Source organism: Aphelocoma coerulescens, chromosome 22 (assembly GCF_041296385.1).
Source record: "Aphelocoma coerulescens isolate FSJ_1873_10779 chromosome 22, UR_Acoe_1.0, whole genome shotgun sequence".
In the NCBI taxonomy this organism is placed as follows: Eukaryota; Metazoa; Chordata; class Aves; order Passeriformes; family Corvidae; genus Aphelocoma; species Aphelocoma coerulescens.
In genome coordinates, this window is record NC_091035.1 from 1,218,225 (window position 1) to 1,236,778 (window position 18,554).

At 62.9% G+C, this 18,554-nt stretch overlaps 2 protein-coding genes across 5 annotated transcripts; both read left to right on the forward strand.

Annotated features, from left to right (window-relative positions):
* The first annotated feature begins 319 nt into the window (after positions 1–319).
* On the forward strand, positions 320–10,233 carry NCAPH (non-SMC condensin I complex subunit H). Of its 2 annotated transcripts, XM_069035414.1 has the most exons (17): positions 320–513; positions 581–671; positions 1,517–1,609; positions 2,451–2,589; positions 3,089–3,207; positions 4,115–4,304; positions 4,659–4,750; positions 4,990–5,174; positions 5,500–5,648; positions 6,163–6,269; positions 6,467–6,589; positions 6,801–6,908; positions 8,121–8,303; positions 8,694–8,795; positions 8,928–9,013; positions 9,142–9,217; positions 9,704–10,233. In XM_069035414.1, the coding sequence occupies exons 1-17, from the start codon at positions 320–322 to the stop codon at positions 9,761–9,763; spliced, it is 2,097 nt and encodes a 698-aa protein (XP_068891515.1). In that variant the 3' UTR covers positions 9,764–10,233. The 2 variants fall into 2 exon arrangements, with proteins under 2 accessions (XP_068891515.1, XP_068891516.1); XM_069035415.1 differs by lacking the exon at positions 320–513 and having other exon boundaries at positions 598–671; positions 6,166–6,269.
* A 2,452-nt stretch (positions 10,234–12,685) lies between these two features.
* ARID5A (AT-rich interaction domain 5A) lies at positions 12,686–18,147 on the forward strand. 3 transcript variants are annotated; one of them, XM_069035326.1, is made up of 7 exons: positions 12,686–12,758; positions 14,439–14,538; positions 15,317–15,491; positions 15,604–15,656; positions 16,099–16,196; positions 16,292–16,427; positions 16,629–18,147. In XM_069035326.1, the coding sequence occupies exons 2-7, from the start codon at positions 14,476–14,478 to the stop codon at positions 17,934–17,936; spliced, it is 1,833 nt and encodes a 610-aa protein (XP_068891427.1). In that variant the 5' UTR covers positions 12,686–12,758; positions 14,439–14,475; the 3' UTR covers positions 17,937–18,147. The 3 variants fall into 3 exon arrangements, with proteins under 3 accessions (XP_068891427.1, XP_068891428.1, XP_068891426.1); XM_069035327.1 differs by lacking the exon at positions 12,686–12,758 and adding an exon at positions 13,066–13,257; XM_069035325.1 differs by lacking the exon at positions 12,686–12,758 and adding an exon at positions 14,109–14,182.
* Positions 18,148–18,554: the final 407 nt, after the last annotated feature.

An 18,554-nucleotide genomic window follows, 5' to 3' on the forward strand; every position in this document is an offset into this window, starting at 1 on the left:
TGACACCGCTCCGATCCCATCCCAGGGCCGGCAGATGGGGGGCCATGGAAGGGTCGCGCCTTCCCGGGGGGGACTCTCCCGGGGGTCCCTCAGAGCGCTGCCCCCCCCCCCCCCTTCCCCCCCTCACGACCGTTACTCGGCGCGCACGCGCGGGCCCGCCGAGCGCGCGCCGCCGTTCAAACCCGCCTCGGGGGCGGGGGCGCCGCGCGCTGATTGGCTGCCGGGCAGGCGCGGCGCGCGCTGATTGGCCGGGAGGCGCGGCGGGGGCGTGGCCGCGGCGCGGGCGGGCTCCCCCTCGGCGCGGCGCTGTCCCGCAGCCATGAGCGGCCGCACCCCCCGCGCCGCCGCCTTCGCCGCCTCCCCGGCCCCGCGGCCCCTCGGCACCCCCGGCACCCCCGGCACCCCCGTGCTCGCCGAGTGCCCCAGCAACGACGATGAGCGCGAGAGGCGCCAGCGCCGCCGCTCCAGGGCCGTGGACTCGTCGCTGCAGGGCCTCGGCTCCCCCGCGCCCAGGTAGGGCCGGTGCGCGGGGCCCGGGCTGAGGGGGGAGCGCGGTCACCGACGCCGCTGTGTCCCGCAGGCCCGAGAGCTGGCAGCCCCCGCTGCCCCAGTGGAGCAACGCGCAGATCTCGGAGCACTACAGCACCTGCATCAAGCTGTGCAGCGAGAACGTGAGTCCGGGGCGCCGCGGTTGGGCCGGGCGGGGTTTGAAACGCTTCGGGCCTTGGCAGCGGGGTCGTTCCCAGAATCGTGGGATGGGGCAGGTGAAGGGATCGTGAAGGGGCATCTGGCCCCAGCACCCTGCTCCAGCAGGGTCATCCCACAGCACGTGGGTGGTGTCTACACGGTTCTGGAATATCTCTGGGCAATCCCAGGAAAGAGTTCTTGTGGAACTCGCCAGGCATCAGTTCCTGCCCGTTCCTCTCGTCCCATGGCCGGGCCCCCCGGAGCAGAGCCCTGCTCCATCCTCCCACATTCCCCCTTGGATATTTAGACACAGGGATGACGGCCCCTCTCAGCCGAGGCTGACCAGCCCCAGTTCCCTCGGCCTTTCCTCATCGGGGGGATGCTCCAGGCCCTTCCTCATCTTTGTCACTGGAGCTCCGTGTCCCTCCTGTCCCAGTGATCCCAGAGCTGGACACAGCACTCCAGAGGTGCTCCCAGGGCTGGGCAGAGGGGCAGGAACGCTCCCTGACCTGCTGGGAATGCTCTTCCTGGGGCATCTCCTTGGTGTCCTTGTTCCTAGGACACTCTGCTGGCCAGGGACACTTTGTTGTCCCCCCTTCTCCACAGGGATCACCCCCAGCCTGTGCTGTGTCCAGGGCTGTCCCTCCCCAGCTGCAGGACCCTGCTGAATTTCAGACAATTCCCTGCCCACCTCTCCAACCTTTTCCTGTTCCTCTTCCAAGAGGAAGCCGTGGCCACATCCAGGCTGCTGTTGCCCTCCCCCGGGGCTCAGGGTCCTGGCAGGGTGGGCCTGGTCAGGGGAAGGGTCCCCAGCTGTGCTTTGTTGCAGAAAATCACCACCAAAAATGCCTTTGGGCTGCACCTGATCGATTACATGACCGAGATCCTGAAGCAGAAGAACTCGGAGCTCACCAACTTCAAGGTGAGAGGAGTCCTTGCTGCTGCTGCTGCTTTGTTTCCACCTGGCAATTAACCCCAGGCTTGATTAACGTGAAACCTCGAACGCTGCTCAGGGTGCTGCCACCAAAACCCCCCTGGGAGAGGCGGCACAGCCACTTTTTGTGAGAATTGGAGACACCGAATCCTTGTAAAGGCTGAATTCTTCTGGTTGTGGTGTTCCAAAGGGCTCTGGTGCAAAAGCAGGGCTTGGGAGGCCTCTGAGGTGAAAACCAGTGACCAAACAAGGCTGGGAAAGGAAGGAGGGTGCTGCTGGGCTGGGTTTAATCCAAGAACTTGCCAAGGAAAAGATTCCCTGGGATTGCTGGGAGGGAAGAGTGGATTCCTGGATGGATCCACAGGGGACAGCACTTTGGGATGTGGCCTCCAGGAGCTCCTGAGCCAGCAGTGGGTCCTGAGGGAAGGATGGGAAAGGGGCACTGGGTTTCACTGGGGGGTTCTCGGCCTTCCTGGCGGGGTCTGGGGCTGGAGAAGGCTCTTGGAATTCCACATCCTTCAACTCTTCATGATTGGGGCAAACGGGATGATCCTGAGGGGGTGGCCCTAAGGAAGGAGAGGCGGCTCCTGGCAGATCAAACCTGTGCCTTTCTGCTTCCCCCCACTGCCGAACTCAGCAATTCCTAAAGGATTTTAGGTGTGATCCCAAAAAACCAAAGGGAGCACCCCCTTGGTGGTCCATAGCTTTCACAATCACTCCTCTCCCCGTTATCCGTGATTTTCCTCGGGATGCAGAGCACTTGGGAAATCAGATCTGGGATCATCCAGGCGAGGCTTTTCCCTCTCCAGCTGCGAATTCCCTGTTCCAGGTGGCAGCGGGAACCCTGGATGCCAGTGCCAAGATCTACGCTGTGCGCGTGGATTCCGTCCACGCCGACACCTACAGGGTCCTGGGCAACCTGGGCAAGGACTCAGCCCCTGCCAAGGACCCGCAGAGCCCCGAGGAAGGTGGGAATTCCCTCTTTTTCTCTCAAAAAAAACGGGAAATTCCCTCCTTTCCCACCCGGGAGAAGCCTCAGTGCTCTTTCCAAGTTGGGAGTTTCAAAGAGATTTGGGGTTAATCGAATTTTCCAGGGGTTGGGAGATCCCGGGTTGGTTCTCCTGGAATACTGGAGCAGGGAGGGATGGGAGGAGAAGCTGGAGCTGTTGTTCAGGGATTTCTGATTTCAGTTTGGGGCCAAATAGGGGCAGTTTGGGGCCAAACAGGGGCAGTTTGGGGCCAGATAGATCAGTTTGTGACTAAACAGGGACAGTTTGGGGCCAAACAGAACCAATAAAAAGCAAAGCCCAACCCAGCCCATGGAACGTTGCTCGTTCCAACAGATCCCGACTGAGGAATTCCAACGCCCGCTGTGAGTTTGGTGCCCAGGTTCCAGGTTTTCCCTCTCCTTTAGGAGGGATTTTGGCCATTTTTGAAGTGGGATTTTTGTCCTTCTCCCCTCTCCAGGCTCCAGCCCAGCCCCTGAGGCCGCCCGGAAGGCGCAGCCCAGGAAGAAACAAACCTTCAGAACCATCGAGCACAACCTGAACAACATCAACCTTCCCGAGGCCTCCCGCGGCTCTGAGGTGGCCTTGGATCTCTCCTCATCCCAGTTTTCCTGCCTCTCCATCCCCCTGGGCTCTGGCATCGCACAAACCTGGGAATTCAGGCTGGGAAAAGGATCCTGGAATGGTCTGGGGTGGAAGAGATGAAATCCCACCCGGTGCCAGCGTGGCCAGGGGTGCTTCCCGCTATCCCAGCTCGCTGCAGCCTGGCCTGGGATATTCCCAGGGATGGATTTGCCCAGGAGTGGCTGCAGGAATTCCACCCCAGCCTTTTCCATGCCCTGAAGGAGGAGGAAATTCCATCCCTCTCCTCAGCTTCTCCCAGCTCCCATCTGGAGTTGATTCCTCCAGGAGTTTCCTTTCCCTGCTGCCTCCAGGTGGGATTGGGACAAATCCCGCTGGTCCCACTGTGGCAGGAGAGCCCTCTGGGAATTCCTGAGCCAGGCTGGGAATTCCTGAGCCCTCTGGGAATTCCCATAGACCAGGATGTTTTTCCCTGGATCCCAGGATCCCAGTTTGGGATGGAAGGGACCTTAAATCCTATCTCATCCCACCCTTTCCATGGACACCTCCCACTATCCCAGGCTGCTCCAGCCTGGCCTGGGACACTCCCCAGGGATGATCCAGGGGCAGAGAGGGAGGAATTTCTTCCTGATTCCCAGTCCACACCAGCTCATGGAATCCTGGAATGCCTCGGCTTGGAAGGGACCCTACAGCTCATCCCATTCCATCACCTCATTCCAACACCTCATTCCAACACCTCCCGCCATCCCAGCTGCTCCAGCCTGGCCTGGGACACTCCCTGGGGGGGGGGGTGGGAAGGCTGTGGATCATTTTCCCTTGGGATCTGTGCTCCAAAGCCTCTCTCAGAGCCCTCCCTGCCCCTCTCCATGCCCTGATTCCAGTCCCATTCCCTGATTCCCCACAGGTGGATCCCATGTTCCAGAGGGCGGCCGCCTCCTTCGACGAGTGCAGCACGGCCGGGATCTTCCTCACGGGGCTTCGCTCCCAGAGCTTCCAGAGCCGGCTCCTCTTCCACTCTGGGATTATCCCTCTGCCCTCCTCGGACACCCCGGCCCTGCCCAGCTCGGATCCCGTCCCAGTGGCCGATCTAAAAGGTGAATTCCAGCCTTTTTTTCCATGCTTTTCCTGGCCTTATCCAGCTCCTTCCCCTGTGATTTTGGTCACTGCTCTGATCCCGCTCAGGATGCTGGAAAACTGGGAATTCTGGAGGTTTGAGATCCCTCCCTGCCCCCCACCCTCTGGAAGCTGGGCAGGATTTGGGATCAGTGCATTCCAGGGTGAGGATTGACTTTGGACACGGCCCCGAACTCTGCTCAGCATTCCCAGGGTTATTCCCAAGAATCAAAGTCTTTTCCCTGGATAGCTGAGCCCTGCCCAGCCGGGATTGCAGAGCCATGGGATACCTGCTTGGATCCAAGGAATTCACCTTGTGTCCAACCTCTCCCCAGCCCTGCTAGCCCAGTGCCTGGAAAAACGCCGGATCTGCTCCTCCCTGGCCGGATTCCAGTTCAGCAAGTGGGATGAGGAGTCCCACAACGAGGTAGGCTGGGAATTCCTGATTCAGGCTGGGAATTCCTGAGCCAGGTGGGAATTCCCACAGACCAGGATGCTCCCACCTGGCTCTGAACACTTCCAGGGGTGGGGCAGCCACAGCTTCTCTGGGAATTCCATCCCAGGGAGGAATTTTTTCCCATTATCGCATCTCTCCCTGCCCTCCTTTGGCTCCTTGAATTACATCTCCCATCCTCACCCATCCTGGGGCTCTTCCCTGTTTTCCAGTCGGTGTCGGCGCTGCTGGAGAAGTTCTGGAAGAGCGAGCAGGTCTTTGATCCCAATGTGGAGCTGGACAGCGAGGACGGGGAGGGCGCTGCCCCCCCGGAATTCCAGCTGGAATCCCCCGGGAGCGTGGCCGGAGAGACGACCGGGGAATTCCCGGGGAACCTCGGCTCCTTCGGGAGCAGGAGGTGGGCGGGGAGGGGGATCCGTGGCTGGGCTTTGGGGGCTCCGTGGGGCAATTGCAGGGAGGAATTCCCAGTCCTGGTGAGGAATTCCCAGTTCCAGGGAGGAATTCCCAGTCCTTCTGAGGAGCTCACCTCCTGCTCCAGGGCTGGGAGCATCCAGGAATGTTTTCCAGGGATCTCTCTGCCTTCCACGGAGAACTCAGGCAAATCCAGCCAGTTTTTCCAGCAGAACTGAGGCTCTGCCCCCCCTTCCCAGTGCCCCGGGAATAAATCCCCTCGGGAATTCCGAGGGAATGGCATCACTGAGCAGCTCCCGGGCCTTTTCCAGGACTGATGGAGCTCCTTTGGGAGAGGGAGACATCACCACCATGAGCCTGCACCTATCCATGAATCCCGGGGAATATTCCTACTTCAGCCCCCGCACGCTCTCCATGTGGGCCGGCCCCGAGCACTGGCGCTTCCGGCCCCGCCACAGGCGTGAGTGTCCGGAGGGAGGGAGCCTCGGGATGGGCAGGGAATCCTGGGATGGGCAGGGAATCCTGGAATTCCTGGGTTTGGAAGGACTCAGAGCCCATCCATGGGCAGAGACCCCTCCCACTGTCCCAGGCTGGAATTCCTTCCCCATATCCCACCTGATCTCCTTCACCTTCACACCATCAATCAGAGTTTCTGCTCCCATGGATTCCTTTGCACCATGGAGCTGAGGCCAGCCCTGGCTGCTTTCCCAGGAAAAGGGGGAAAATCCCTTTGCCTGGAGCAGATGCTCCGGGTGGGAATGAGCTGCCTGTGCTTGTCCTGGCCCGAGGCAGTGACAGCTCCTTTCCTCCCCCTTTCCTCCCCCTTTCCTCCCCCTTTCCTCCCCCTTTCCTCCCCCTTTCCTCCCCCTTTCCTCCCCCTTTCCTCCCCCTTTCCTCCCCCTTTCCTCCCCCTTTCCTCCCCCTTTCCTCCCCCTTTCCTCCCTCTCCTTCCTCCCCTCCCTCCCCTCCCGCAGCAGACACCGGCTCCGAGAGGGAATCCCGCCGGAGGAATCCCAGGAAGGTTTTTGAGCTGGATTTTGAGGAGGACGTCGACTTCGAGCCCCATTTCCGTAAGACCAAGGTGCTGCAGAGCCGCTGCCCTTCCTGCTCTCCCTTTTCCCACAGCAGCCTGGAATTCCCTGGATTTTGGCTGCTCCAGCTGGGTGTCCTGGCTGGACCCTGCCCCTTTCCAGACAAATTCCAAGCACTCCTTGTTTTTGCACGGAAAGCTGATGGAGCTTCCCGTTTTTCCATGGAGCTGTCTGATCCCATTCCCAGGCATCCACAACTCTGACCAAATCCATCCTGGAGAGCCAGAATGTCCGGAGCACCACGCTCCCTGCCGACTTCCACTACGACCCCAAGAGCATGGCACAGCTCTTCCTCAAACCCACGGTCAGGGTGAGAGAGCCTTCCCTAAAAGAATTCCAGGGGATCATTCCAGGCACAAAACCTCTCCTCATCAAGCTCCGGGAGTGTCCTGGGATGTTCCTCAGGGCTGGGGCCGTGCTGGTGTCACCACAGAGCATCCTGGGAAAAAGGGGGATGAGGGAACAAGGCCCGGCCTTTTTCCAGGAATATCTTGGAATGTTTTCCCTGCCCTGTCCCACAGCTCAGCCAGAGCTCGGAGCCGGTGGGGACCTTGGATAGCGAGGCCGGGATTGGGGACTACGACTACAACAACCCCAGCGACACCTGCAACTTCTGCCCCGCGCTGCAGGTACAGCCCAGGAGGGGCTTTATCCCTCCCATGCTCTTCCCTGTGCGTGATCCATGCTGGGAATAACATGGGAATTCCGAATCCGCGTCCAGAGAATTCCCGAGGAAAGGAGTTGGAGCTGCAGATCCTCCCGAAGCTGCGGGGTCTGCAAACCCTGCTGGCATCTGCTCCAAACCCCATCCAGCCTGGCCTGGGACATTCCCAGGGGTGGGTTTGCCAGGAATTCCATCCCAGCCTTTTCCATGCCCTGAAGGAGGAGGAAATTCCATCCCTCTCCTCAGCTCCTGCCAGCTCCCATCAGGAGTTGATTCCTCCAGGAGTTTCCCTTCCCTGCTGTCTCCAGGTGGGATTGGGACAAATCCCGCTGGTCCCACAGTAGCAGGAGAGCCCTCTGGGAATTCCTGTTTGTCCCTGGATCCCAGAATCCCAGGCTGGGATGGAAGGGACCTTAAATCCCATCTCATCCCACCCTTTCCATGGACACCTCCCACTATCCCAGGCTGCTCCAGCCTGGCCTGGCACACTCCCAGGGATAGAAATGCTTTGGGAACAGCTCCCTACACCTGCCTGGGGCCAGCGGGGAGGGGCTGGATGGCTCCCAATCCCATGGGGATAACCCCCAATCCCATGGGGATAACCTCAATTCCATTGGGATAACCCCAATCCCATGGGGATAACCCCCAATCCCATGGGGATAACCTCAATTCCATTGGGATAACCCCAATCCCATGGGGATAACCCCCAATCCCATGGGGATAACCTCAGTTCCATTGGGATAACCCCAATCCCATGGGGATAACCCCCAATCCCATGGGGATAACCTCAGTTCCATTGGGATAACCCCAATCCCATGGGGATAACCCCCAATCCCATGGGGATAACCTCAATTCCATTGGGATAACCCCAATCCCATGGGGATAACCCCCAATCCCATGGGGATAACCTCAGTTCCATTGGGATAACCCCCAAGCCTATGGGGATAGCCCCAATCCCATGGGGATAACCCCAATCCCATGGGGATAACCTCAATCCCATGGGGATACCCCCAATCCCATGGGGATAACCCCCAATCCCATGGGGATAACCCCAATCCATGGGGATAACCCCCAATCCCATGGGAAGCTGGGTGGGAATTCCCGCCCTCCGGAGCGGCTCCTGCTGCCTCTGGCTCCTCCAGGTGACCCCAGGTGTCCCCTCCGTGTCCCCTCCCAGGACCCCGACAGCGACGACGACCCCGATCCCGCGGAATTCCAGGGCGAGGCCGGGGAGTTCAACCTCACCGCTCATCCCGAGGCTCCGGAGCGCACCGGGATCAACGGGATCGGCAACGGGATCGGCAACGGCGGGGACATCACCACCTACGGAGAGCTGACCCTCATCGCTGAGCCCCAGAAGGTCTGGGATTGGGAGAGACTGGGACTGGAAACTGGTCATTGGAACTGGGAATTCTTCACTGGGACTGGGAATTCCTCACTGGAGCGGGGAGCTACTCATTGGAACTGGGAGCTACTGGGCTGGGAGCTGCTCCCTGGCACTGGGAGCTCCTCCCTGGCACTGGGAACTCCTCCCTGGTACTGGGACCTGCTCCCTGGCACTGGGAACTGCTCCCTGGCACTGGGAGCTCCTCCTTGGGTAGGGCTGGAACAAAAACCTCTCAGCACCTCCAGGGTTAAAAATCCCGGGATCTCCCTCCCCACCCCCCGGAGTTGTGGCAGCGCTCCTGTCACTGCCACGGAAAATCGGGAATGATCCCGATGGCGATCCCGGATTCTTCCCTCCCCTCAGATCAATAGGATCGCCATCCAGTACGCCAGGACCGCCAAGAAGATGGACATGAGGAGGCTGAAGAGGAACATGTGGGAGCTGCTGACGGGAGCGGAGGGAGAGGTGAGAAATTCCTGCAGGGAATTCCGCAGCCCTTCCTTCCCTCCCGGCTGGGGCTGGACAGGCTGCAGGGGTTTTCCTTGGAATGCCGGGCAGCGGAGCTGGGCTCTGCAGTACCGGGATTTTCCCGAACAGGCGGAAGGAGCCGGGGAAGGGCCGGACACGGCGGCGGTGGCCGGAGAGAAGGTCCTGAGTGACATCACCAAGGAGCTGCTCCACAGGTTTGGGATGGGGATGGGACAGGGAAAATCCCAGGGAAGGCCTGCTCACGTCCAGCTTGGCAAAGCCGAGGAGCTGAGCTTTGCTCTGGGATTCCCGGGGCTCTGATCCCGATCCTGCTTTTCCACAGGCTCCCCCCTGCCATGGCCACCAACCTCTCTGTGCCCTTGGCCTTCGTGTGCCTGCTGCATCTGGCCAACGAGAAGGTGAGAGCAGGGAGCCATTCCCTATTCCATGGAATACAGCTCAGGGAATGGGAACAGCAGCACCTGGAGCATTCCCAGCTGTGCCTCCCGATCCTCGGGGCTGTCCCAGAGCTGTGAGCATTCCGGGCTCCGGAGAAAGGAGCGGAATCCCAGAATCCCTGAGGCTGGAAAAGCTCTCCAAGGTCACAGCTTCCAACCTGTGCCCGATCCCCACCTTGGCACCGAGTGCCACATCCAGGAATTCCTTGGGATTCCTTTCCAGGAATGGCAACTCCAAACCTCCCCTGGGCAGCCCCTTCCAACCTTTTCCACAGGGATTTCCATGGAAAATTTCCCTTTCCATGGGGAAATTCCTGCTGCTGTCCCATATTCCTGGGAGGAGCCCCCAGCCAGTGGCAGGAGGGGCTGGGCTCGATCCGAAGCCTCATCCTGGGGGATTTATTCCGTCTGCCTCCGCCTGACTCAGCTTTTCCCTGCCATTCCCAGAACCTGAAGCTGCAGAGCATGGAGGACCTGTCGGATATCCTGGTGAAACAGGGAGACTGATCCGGCTGTGGAGCAGCCCTGGGATGATCCCAGGCCGGAGCTCGGGCGTTCCCGCCGGGCTGGCCTCGCTCCTCCCTCCAGCAGGGGCAGATGCTTCCCCTCGGCCGAGAAATCCCGAAATCCTGCTGCTCCCTGCACCTCGGGAAGACCTGGAAGTCAGGCTGGGATGTCCTGGCTGGACAGGGGGAGCGGCTCAGCACTTCCAGCTGGGATCCAGCAGCTCTTCCCTGGGATTGGGCTGTGCCATTCCTGCATCTCACTGTGAACCTCCTGCAGCGAGGGCTCCTCTGTATCCTAAAATTTCCTTCCTGTCCCAAATTTTCTTCTCTGTGTTCCAAAAGGCTTCTCCAGGTGTCCTTCACTGTCTGTAATTCCCAGGTTTTGGACTGACTGTTACTCCTGGCTCCAGTTCCTCCCATTCCCTGGAATTATTCCCTTTTTTTTTACTGTTTAAGGATAATAAAACAGCTGTGGACTTTGTAGAGGGGCCTTGAAGGAGTCCCCGGAATCGGGGAGAGGTCAAAGTGACCCCAGAGTGAGGTGGGGGGCAGCTCCCTAAAAAAAAAAAGGGAATCCAGGGGTCAGAGCCTGGAGCAGCAGCCGGGAATGGGAATCCAGGAACCGAATTCTGGGAGCAGGAGCAGCCGGAGATCCAGGGAACTTCAGGGGGCTGGGGCAGGATTGGATCCGGGTTTCCAGGTCGGGATTGGGGCGGGATTGGATCTGGGAACAGGTCGGGAATGGCTGCGCGGGCACCGAACCGGAGCCGCTCCGCCCCAGCCCAGCCCGGGGGGATCCGGGACGGGACAAAGGGGCCGTGCCCGCCCCGAGGGGCTGAGCCCGCACCCCGCAGGGGCTGCTCGGGGCCACAGGCGCCTGTCCGGGTGCGCGTCCCCCTGGATTTGCGCGTCCCCCTGGATTTGCGCGTCCCTGCCCGGGATCGGCAGCGCCGGGCTCGTGGCCGGGCTCCGATGGCTCCTGTGGGTGCTGGGACGCTCCGGCTGAGCTCGTTAAGCCTCATTAGTGCCCCGCTAATGAGCTCTCCGTGGAGGGACCCTCAGGGCCGGGCTGGGAGGGGCAGTGCCACCGCCCTGGCAGAGGCTCGAGGTGAGCGCAGCCCCCAGACCCCTCCCCGGGGGCACCCAGAGCCCCCAGCACCCCTCGAGCAGGGTGGTTTTACCTCCCGGACCCCCCGTGCCCGCCGCGGCTGCCTCGGCCCCGGGGACTCTCCCCGGGCGCAGTTTCCCGGTGATTACGTGGTTAATTGCGGGGTAATTAAACCCAGGGAAGTGTTTGACGGCTTCACATCCCGAGTTCCGAGCGCCGGGCTGGAGCTGCGGTTCCCCGCCCGCCCCGATGGCCTCGAGCCCCGGAGGGGGAGAGAATTCCAACCTCAGAGCCCCCCCAGACCCCCGGAGACAACGACCCCGCCCCTGCGTCCCGGGGATGCGGGGGCTGCCAGGGCCGGTCCCGGCAGCTTCGAGCTGGTTCTCCCTCCGTCTCCTTTTCCATTTCACTTTCCTTCATCTCCTCCTCTTCCTTCTCCATCTTTTCCCTCCATCTCCTCCCTCTCCTTTCCCTTTGCCTCCTTCCCCTTTTTAATTTCCTTTTCCTTTCCCTTCTTTTCCTTTTCCTCCTTCTCTTTTTGTTTCCTCTTTTCCATCTTCTTTTCCTTCTCCTCCCTCCCCATTCCCTTTTCTTCCATCTCCTCCTTTTCCATTCCCCTTCCTTCATTTCCTTCTCCGCTTCCTCTTCTTCCCTCTCCTTTTCCTCATTCTTTTCTCCCTTCTCCTTTTCCTTTCATTTCCTTCCCTTCCCTCTCCTTTTCCTTCCCCTTCTCTGTTTCCTCCCATTCCCTCTCCTCCTTTTCCTCCTCCTTTTTTCCAGCAGCAGCAGCTCGGGGCTTCCTCCCCCGACACTTTCAGTGCCCCCTCTCACCGCCCCACATCTCCCAACCCCAACAATTCCCCTTTTCCTCCAGGATTAAACCCTAAACACCCCCCGGAGGAGGAGCTTTCCCTGGAGTTCCCGTTGGAGCAGAGTCCAGCGGGGGCTGAGTCCCACCCAGGGGTGCTCAGCTGCCCCCGGGACCCTGAAACCTGATCTATTCCTAAAATCCCATTTCTTCCTGAACTCCCGTCCATCCCAGAGCCGATGGAGCGTCCCGGAAGGCTGGACCGGCTGCAAGGGGAAACTGAGGCAGGGCCCCCGAGTCCCGCAGCCCCGGACATCCCAACCCGAACGAAAACGGGAGCCGGGAATAAAAACCCGAGCGGGGTTTTTTGCTGTTTGTTTTCCCCGTTCTCGTTAGATCCCGGTTTTATCGCCGAGAGGGCGGGAGCCTTCCTGGAAAGGGGGGGTTCAGTGTCACCCGCGGCTCCTGCACCCCCTTCCTACCCCGGGGTGGGGGGGTACAGGAGCCGAATGCCCCGCACGACTTCCCCCCGCTTCTGCTTTCTCGACTTTTTGGCCCAAAATGAGTCACCGGGGGATTTTTTTTTTTTTTTCTCATTTTTCGGGACTCTTTCACCAGTCGGAACGGGGGGAGGGGGATTCTCGGGGGGCTGCTCTGGGGCTGAGCCCCTCCCGCCCCCAGCGTGTGAGCGGCCCCGGTGCCGTGGGACTGGGATTCCCGGTCCAGGGACAAGGGGCAGCATCCCTGGAAGCGGCCGGCGACCCCAAGAAGGGGAGCAGGACCACGACCCCGGAGCCTCCTGCGCTGTCCCCAACCTCGGAGTGGCTCCGGCCGCGCCGCCCGCCCGGGGAGGGGGGGGATTGGGGCCTGGAAAGTCCGGCCCAGTCATTCAGGGGAGGGGGGAGAACCCCCAAAAGCGCGTCCGTTCCGGTAAGGAAAGAGTCAATGGCTCGGCAAGCCCCGCTCAGCCTCGCACACGCCACTTCCCCGAGCGGGGGTGACTCATCCCGGTCCCGCTCCCGCTCCGCGACACCCGCGCGCTGCTCCGGCCGCCCCGGAGCCCGGCCCGAGCCTCCGCCGGTGAGTACCGGGGGTCCCGCGGGGCCGGGGGGGTCCCGCCGCCCGCCCCGAGCCGCCCCGAGCCGCGCCCGCCCCGTCCCGAGCGGGGACCGGCCGGGAAAGCGCAAATCCCGAACCCACCGAGAACCGGGGCGCGCCCCGACCCCGCGGGGGGACCCTCGGCTGCGGCCGCCCCCGCCGGCCCCCAGCCCCTTTCGAGCCCCTCGCGGTGATGTCAGGGGTGATTTTCCCTGTGCCAGCGGCGCGGGATGGGGAAAGGATGACTTCAGCCCATTACTCAGCCGCCGTCATGGCTTGGCAGCGCTCCCGCGCTATTCCGGGCCGTGACGCTCCAGCCCCGGGAATTTGGGCCTAAACGGGCGGAATTTGGCTGAGCGGGGTGATTTGGGCAGCGAGAAGGAGCCCCGAGCACGCTGCGGGGTCCGCGGGCTTGAGGAGCGGGACGGGATTTGGGACGAGTTTGAGCCCGCGCCGGGAAAGCGCCGCCGCCGAAGGGCCGGTAATTATTGTTATTGTAATTATTGTTATTATCTCATTAAACGTGCAATTAGAGCCCGGGTGCCGTCCCCATCCCCCCGAATCCCCAGCACCGGCCGCGCTCCGGGGGGACGGGGGTTGTTGCCACCGGCGGGGGTTGTTCAGCCCCAAATCGGCCGCGTTTCGCCCCAAAAGCCCCGCGGCCCCCCCCCCCCCCCCCCAACGCCGGCGGTTTCCTGCGCCCGGGGAGCGCTGCCAGAAAGGGAGGAAATCGCGTCAGCGGTGCCGGGAACCGAACCGGGGCCGGGGGCGGGACACGGGGGTGACACCGGTGACCTGCGCACTCAGGTGTGCGGTACCTGCGCCCGGAGCGTGTGGCACCCGGAGCTGATAAACACCTGCGCGCGGGGCGCACCTGGAGCCGCACGCACGGGTGTGACCCGTCACCTGCTGCACACACCTGTGGGGGGGGGGGGATGTGACACCTGCGCCCGCCGCACACCTGTGCGTGTCATCCGGAGCGGATAAACACCTCTGCGTGTGCGTGTGTGACACCTGCGCCCGCCGCACACCTGTGCGTGCGCGTGGCACCTGGCCCTGCGCGCGCGCGCACCCACGCGTGTGCCCCCCGCACTTGGGGACGGGCACAGGGACACACCCCCTGCGCTCACCTGTGCTCAGGTGTGCTCACCTGCGGCCGCACCTTCAGGACTACAACTCCCAGCGTGCCCCGCGCGGGGGCGGAGACAGACAGCCATGCCGTCCAATAGGCGAAGGGGGCGTGTTCGCGCCAGCCAATGGGCAGCGAGGAGGCGTGTCGGCCCCGCGGTCACGTGGCGCGGGCGCGGCCGGGGCGGGACCGGGGAGCACCGGAGGGGCTCGGGTGGGACCGGGGGGGGCTGGGCAGGAGCCGGGGACCCCCTCAGCCCGCGCCGAACTTTCCCCAGGTTCGCATCGCCGGTTTTCGCCGTTTTCCCGGGGTTTTTCCTCAAAAAAAAGTGGCGGGGGGGGAGATTTGAGGGACACCGAGCCCGAAATGTCGGGGGGAAGGGGGGAGGCGCGGACGGAGCAGCTTCAGGCCTCGGCCGATTTCGGTGCCTGACGGGCAGCGCCGTGGCCCGAATCATCCCGATTTACCCTTAATTTTAGGAGAGCAGCAACAATTTGGGATCTCACCCTCGCCCCTTTTTTTTTTCCTTTCAGGACCCTTCCTAAACTCAAAGCCAGCGACTCTCCCCCCATGGAGAACAACCAAGCGCCGCAAGCAGAGCCCCAAGAACCCACCAGCACCACCAAACCCGCCGTGAGTGCACCCCGGAATTTTTTGGGGGGCGGGGGGTGCTGAACGCCCCAAAATTCGGGGGGGGGGGGGAGGAGGGCGAGCAGCGCTTCTGCCGCCGGCGAAAGGGAGGACGAGGCAGAGAAATGTGAAATTCCCAGCGTTGGGTGGGGGGTGAGGTGGGGAATGGACCCAAAATGGGATTTTGGGGGGGTCCCGTAGAAATAGAAGGATTTTTTTATGGTGAATTTTTTCTGCTCGTGAGGAAACGGGGTTTGGTTTTTGTGGCGCTGGAGCTTTTCCCTCCCTCCAGCAGCTTTTTATTTCACCCAAAAGAGAAAAGAAAAGAAAGCTTTGAACTCTTTCAGCCGTTAAAATCCGGCGTCTGTCACAAGCCGCGGAATGAATAGAAAGAAGAATCACCCAAAAAAAAAAAAAAAAAAAGCCCGAAAGACTAAAAAAAAAAAAAAGAAATAAAAAATAAAAGGACGGACTTGGGAGCCGAGCAGCTTCTTTGCCCAAAAATAGCAACAAGTTTTATAACTCCGGAAAATGTAGAACAAACAAACGAGGAACATTTTTAGCTGAGAAAGGCGGCGGCGGCGGCGCGGGGCGGGGCTGAATTTCTGCCCGTCTGTTTTCCTGGAAGCCGTTCCTCGTGTTCTCGCCCGGATCCAGCGCTTTGACCAACTTGGCCAGCGGCCCGGGCTGCCGGGGAACGAGCCCGGAGCGCCTCGAACGCCTCCGGGCTGCGAGGGGTGGGGGTGGAGGGGCCCCAAAAGCTCAGCCCCGTGTCCCGCAGGACGCGCCGGGGGCCGAGGATGGCGCCGAGAGGGACAAGGCGGCGGGAGAAGCTGAGGACAAGGAGGACGAGAAGGAGAAGGAGGAGGAGGAAGCTTTCCTCGTCAGCCTCTACAAGTTCATGAAGGACCGGCACACGCCCATCGAGAGGATCCCGCACCTCGGCTTCAAGCAGAGTATGTCCCCCCCCCCTGTGTCGCCCGGCCCTGGCGACAAGGGCCAGCGGGTGGTGGCCGTGCAGAGGTCCCGTTGTCCTCCTGACCCTCAGCGTGTCCCCTTTATTCCCAGTTAACCTCTGGAAGATCTACAAAGCCGTGGAAAAGCTGGGAGCCTACGAGCTGGTGAGTGGCGTCCGTGGGTGCCAGGGTGTTCCTTGGACATCGGGAAGTCCCCTGGACATCATGGCTGGACATCAGGACCGAGGTGTCCCTTGGGTGCCAGGGTGTCCCTGGGATGTCCCCCGGGGTTCCAGGGTGTCCCTTGGGTGCCAGGGTGTCCCTGGGATGTCCCCCGGGGTTCCAGGGTGTCCCTTGGGTGCCAGGGTGTCCCTGGGATGTCCCCCGGGGTTCCAGGGTGTCCCTTGGGTGCCAGGGTGTCCCTGGGATGTCCCCCGGGGTTCCAGGGTGGCCCTTGGGTGCCAGGGTGTCCCTTGGGTGCCAGGATGTTTCCTGGGTGTCCCCCCTGAGCAGCGGGAAGTCCCGTGGACATCAGGGCTGGACATCGGGGTGTCCCCGGGATGTCCCCGGGGTGCCGGGGCTCACCCCTCCCTCCCTCCCGCCGCAGGTGACGGGGCGCCGGCTCTGGAAGAACGTCTACGACGAGCTCGGGGGCAGCCCCGGCAGCACCAGCGCGGCCACCTGCACCCGGCGCCACTACGAGAGGTGGGCACGGGGCCGGGGCGGGGGGCCTGTCCCGCTGCGTGCCTCAGTTTCCCCTCGCGGTGCGGCGCTCACCGCGCTCCCCGCTCGCTCCGCAGGCTCGTCCTTCCCTACGTGCGGCACCTCAAGGGCGAGGAGGACAAGCCGCTGCCCCCCAGCAAACCCCGCAAGCAGTACAAGGTCTCCAAGGACGACCGGAGCAAGAGGGCCAGGAAGGAGAAGGGGCGCGAGCAGGTGCGCGGCCCCTCCGGAGGGGTTGGGAGCAGCCCCGGAGCCCCCCGGCCGGGCCGCGTCCGGCCCTCGCTGGGAAGAGCGGGGAGGGACGGGGCCGGCCGGGAGCAGAGAGCCGGGGGTGTGAGGGCAGCCAGAGGTGGGCGGGGAGCCAGGAGCCCACCCCGGGATGCGGCACCCACATCCCGACCCCTCTGCTTGCAGGTGGCTCCGGACAAGGGGAAGCCGGAGGCGGCCGCCGGCGCGGAGGACACGCGGGACGCGCCGGAGCGGGGCCGGGCCACCGACGGCTGCTCCAGCCCGGCCATCGCGGCCATCCCGGCCCCCAGCCCCTCGGGGGGCTGTCCCAGCCCCTGCCGGACCCACAGCGAAACCTACAAGCGCCTTTTCTCCAGCTTCTACTCTAAAGGGAACCATCCCATCATGTCCCCGCTGGCCAAGAAGAAGCTGCTGGCGCAGGTGAGCAAGGCCGAGTCCTTGCACTGCCACAAACGCCACTGCCCCGAGGGCCGGCGGGCACCGAGCGACACCGGCCCCGAGCCGCCCCGGCCGGTCACCGGCCCTCGCCTCGCTGAGCAGAGGAGCCCGGAGCCGGCGGGAGCTCCGGACAGAGCTCCGGACAGAGCTCCGAGCGTCGGGAGCGAGGCGGGCCCGGCCCCCAGCGCTTCCCCGGGAGGCAGAGACAGCCAGGGCTGCCCGCGGGCCGAGGACGGGGCTCCGGCGCCCGCCGTCTTCACCGGCTACTTCCACGCCTACCGCAGCGAGGGGCTGCAGCCCGGCTGCCCCCCGCTCTGGGGGTACTTCTCCAACCTGAAGGATTTTTTGGAGCCGCCTTCCGCCTTCCCGGCGCGGCCCGAGGAGCCCGAGCAGCCGCAGGAGGTGCGGAGCAAAGCGGGGCCGCCGTGGGACGGCCGGGGAGCCGCTGTCCAGGCCTGCTGGGTGCCCCCCGGGGCCGCCTTCGGCCCCGCCGCGCCCCGGGCCGGGCACGGCCGCGACGAGGAGGAGGAGGATGAGGATGAGGAGGAGGAGGATGAGGAGGAGGAGGAAGAGCCCTTCGGCCCCATCGCCAAGTCCCGCGCTGTGTCCCCCTTGGCCAAGGAGGGCAGGGACAGGGGGCCCCGCTCGCCGGGGGGCCACCAAGGGCTGGCCAAACCCAAGGCCGTGGTGGCCACCGCCGGCTTCGCCGCGCCGCTGCCGCCGGACGCTTTCAAGGGAGCCGCGCTGCACTTCCCGGGCAGCTTCGGGAACCCCCTGGAGCACCTCAAAACCCAGGGCGTGCCCGTGGCCCCGGCGCTCTCCGTTAACCCCTTCGTGATCCCGGCTTTCCCCAGCCCTTTGGTGGTGGCCTCCACGCAGCCCTCGGAGCTGTGCCGGCCGCTGGCCACGGGCGCCGGGCGCTTCGCGGCGTCCTACGGGAGTTCGCGGCTGTACCCGGCGGCTCCGTGGCACGGCCACCAGCGCTCCTACAGCTCCCCGCACGTCCCGGCCTTCCCGCACCACGCCAAGCCGTAGCGCTGCCACCCTCCGCGGGTCCCTGCGGAGGAGGGAGAGGCCGGCGGGACGCGGCTGGGAGGGGACAATCCGGACTGGGTGGTTTTTACTGCTGAGCTCAGAGCTGTTTGTACCCGGCGCTGTTGTTCCGGCGGGGGCTCCGTTGCCGGAGTTCTCGGTATTTTCTATATATCCACACACAGGTCGATAAAAAAAAAAAGGGAGCAAACGCAGTTCCGGAGGTTTCTGTTCGTGCCAGAGGTTTCTGTTCGTGCCGAGGCGCACCTGGGGGATGGTTGTTCCCATCCTGCCGTGGCCGGGATCCTCAGGGACTCCCTGGGCACCCCCCCTACCCGAATTTGGGGGTTGTGTCGCCTCCAGCCGGGGCTCCAGAGGTTTCCAGGAGCCTGGAAAGGGGAATAAACCTGCCTGGCTGGTCCCGACCTGGCAGCGTTTGGGGCGTCCTTGATTTCTGGGATCAGGGCAGGGTTTGGGGGATCCTCTCGCTAAACACGGAGCACCAGGGCTGAGAACTCGTCCCGTGGGGAAGGAGGAGCTTTTCCACGTCAGTTTTGGAGAAATCGCAGCCGTGTCCAGGTGGGAACCAGCCCAGCAACAGCTCCAGGTGCTTTTTGCCTC

Coding starts and splice junctions, on each gene's coding strand:
- NCAPH (XM_069035414.1), top strand. CDS start 320: ATGAGCGGCCGCACCCCCCGCGCCGCCGCCTTCGCCGCCTCCCCGGCC. Junction 8,796..8,927: donor TGACGGGAGCGGAGGGAGAG/GTGAGAAATTCC, acceptor TTTCCCGAACAG/GCGGAAGGAGCCGGGGAAGG. Junction 9,218..9,703: donor TGCATCTGGCCAACGAGAAG/GTGAGAGCAGGG, acceptor TGCCATTCCCAG/AACCTGAAGCTGCAGAGCAT.
- ARID5A (XM_069035326.1), top strand. CDS start 14,476: ATGGAGAACAACCAAGCGCCGCAAGCAGAGCCCCAAGAACCCACCAGC. Junction 15,492..15,603: donor GCACCTCGGCTTCAAGCAGA/GTATGTCCCCCC, acceptor CTTTATTCCCAG/TTAACCTCTGGAAGATCTAC. Junction 15,657..16,098: donor AGCTGGGAGCCTACGAGCTG/GTGAGTGGCGTC, acceptor CTCCCGCCGCAG/GTGACGGGGCGCCGGCTCTG.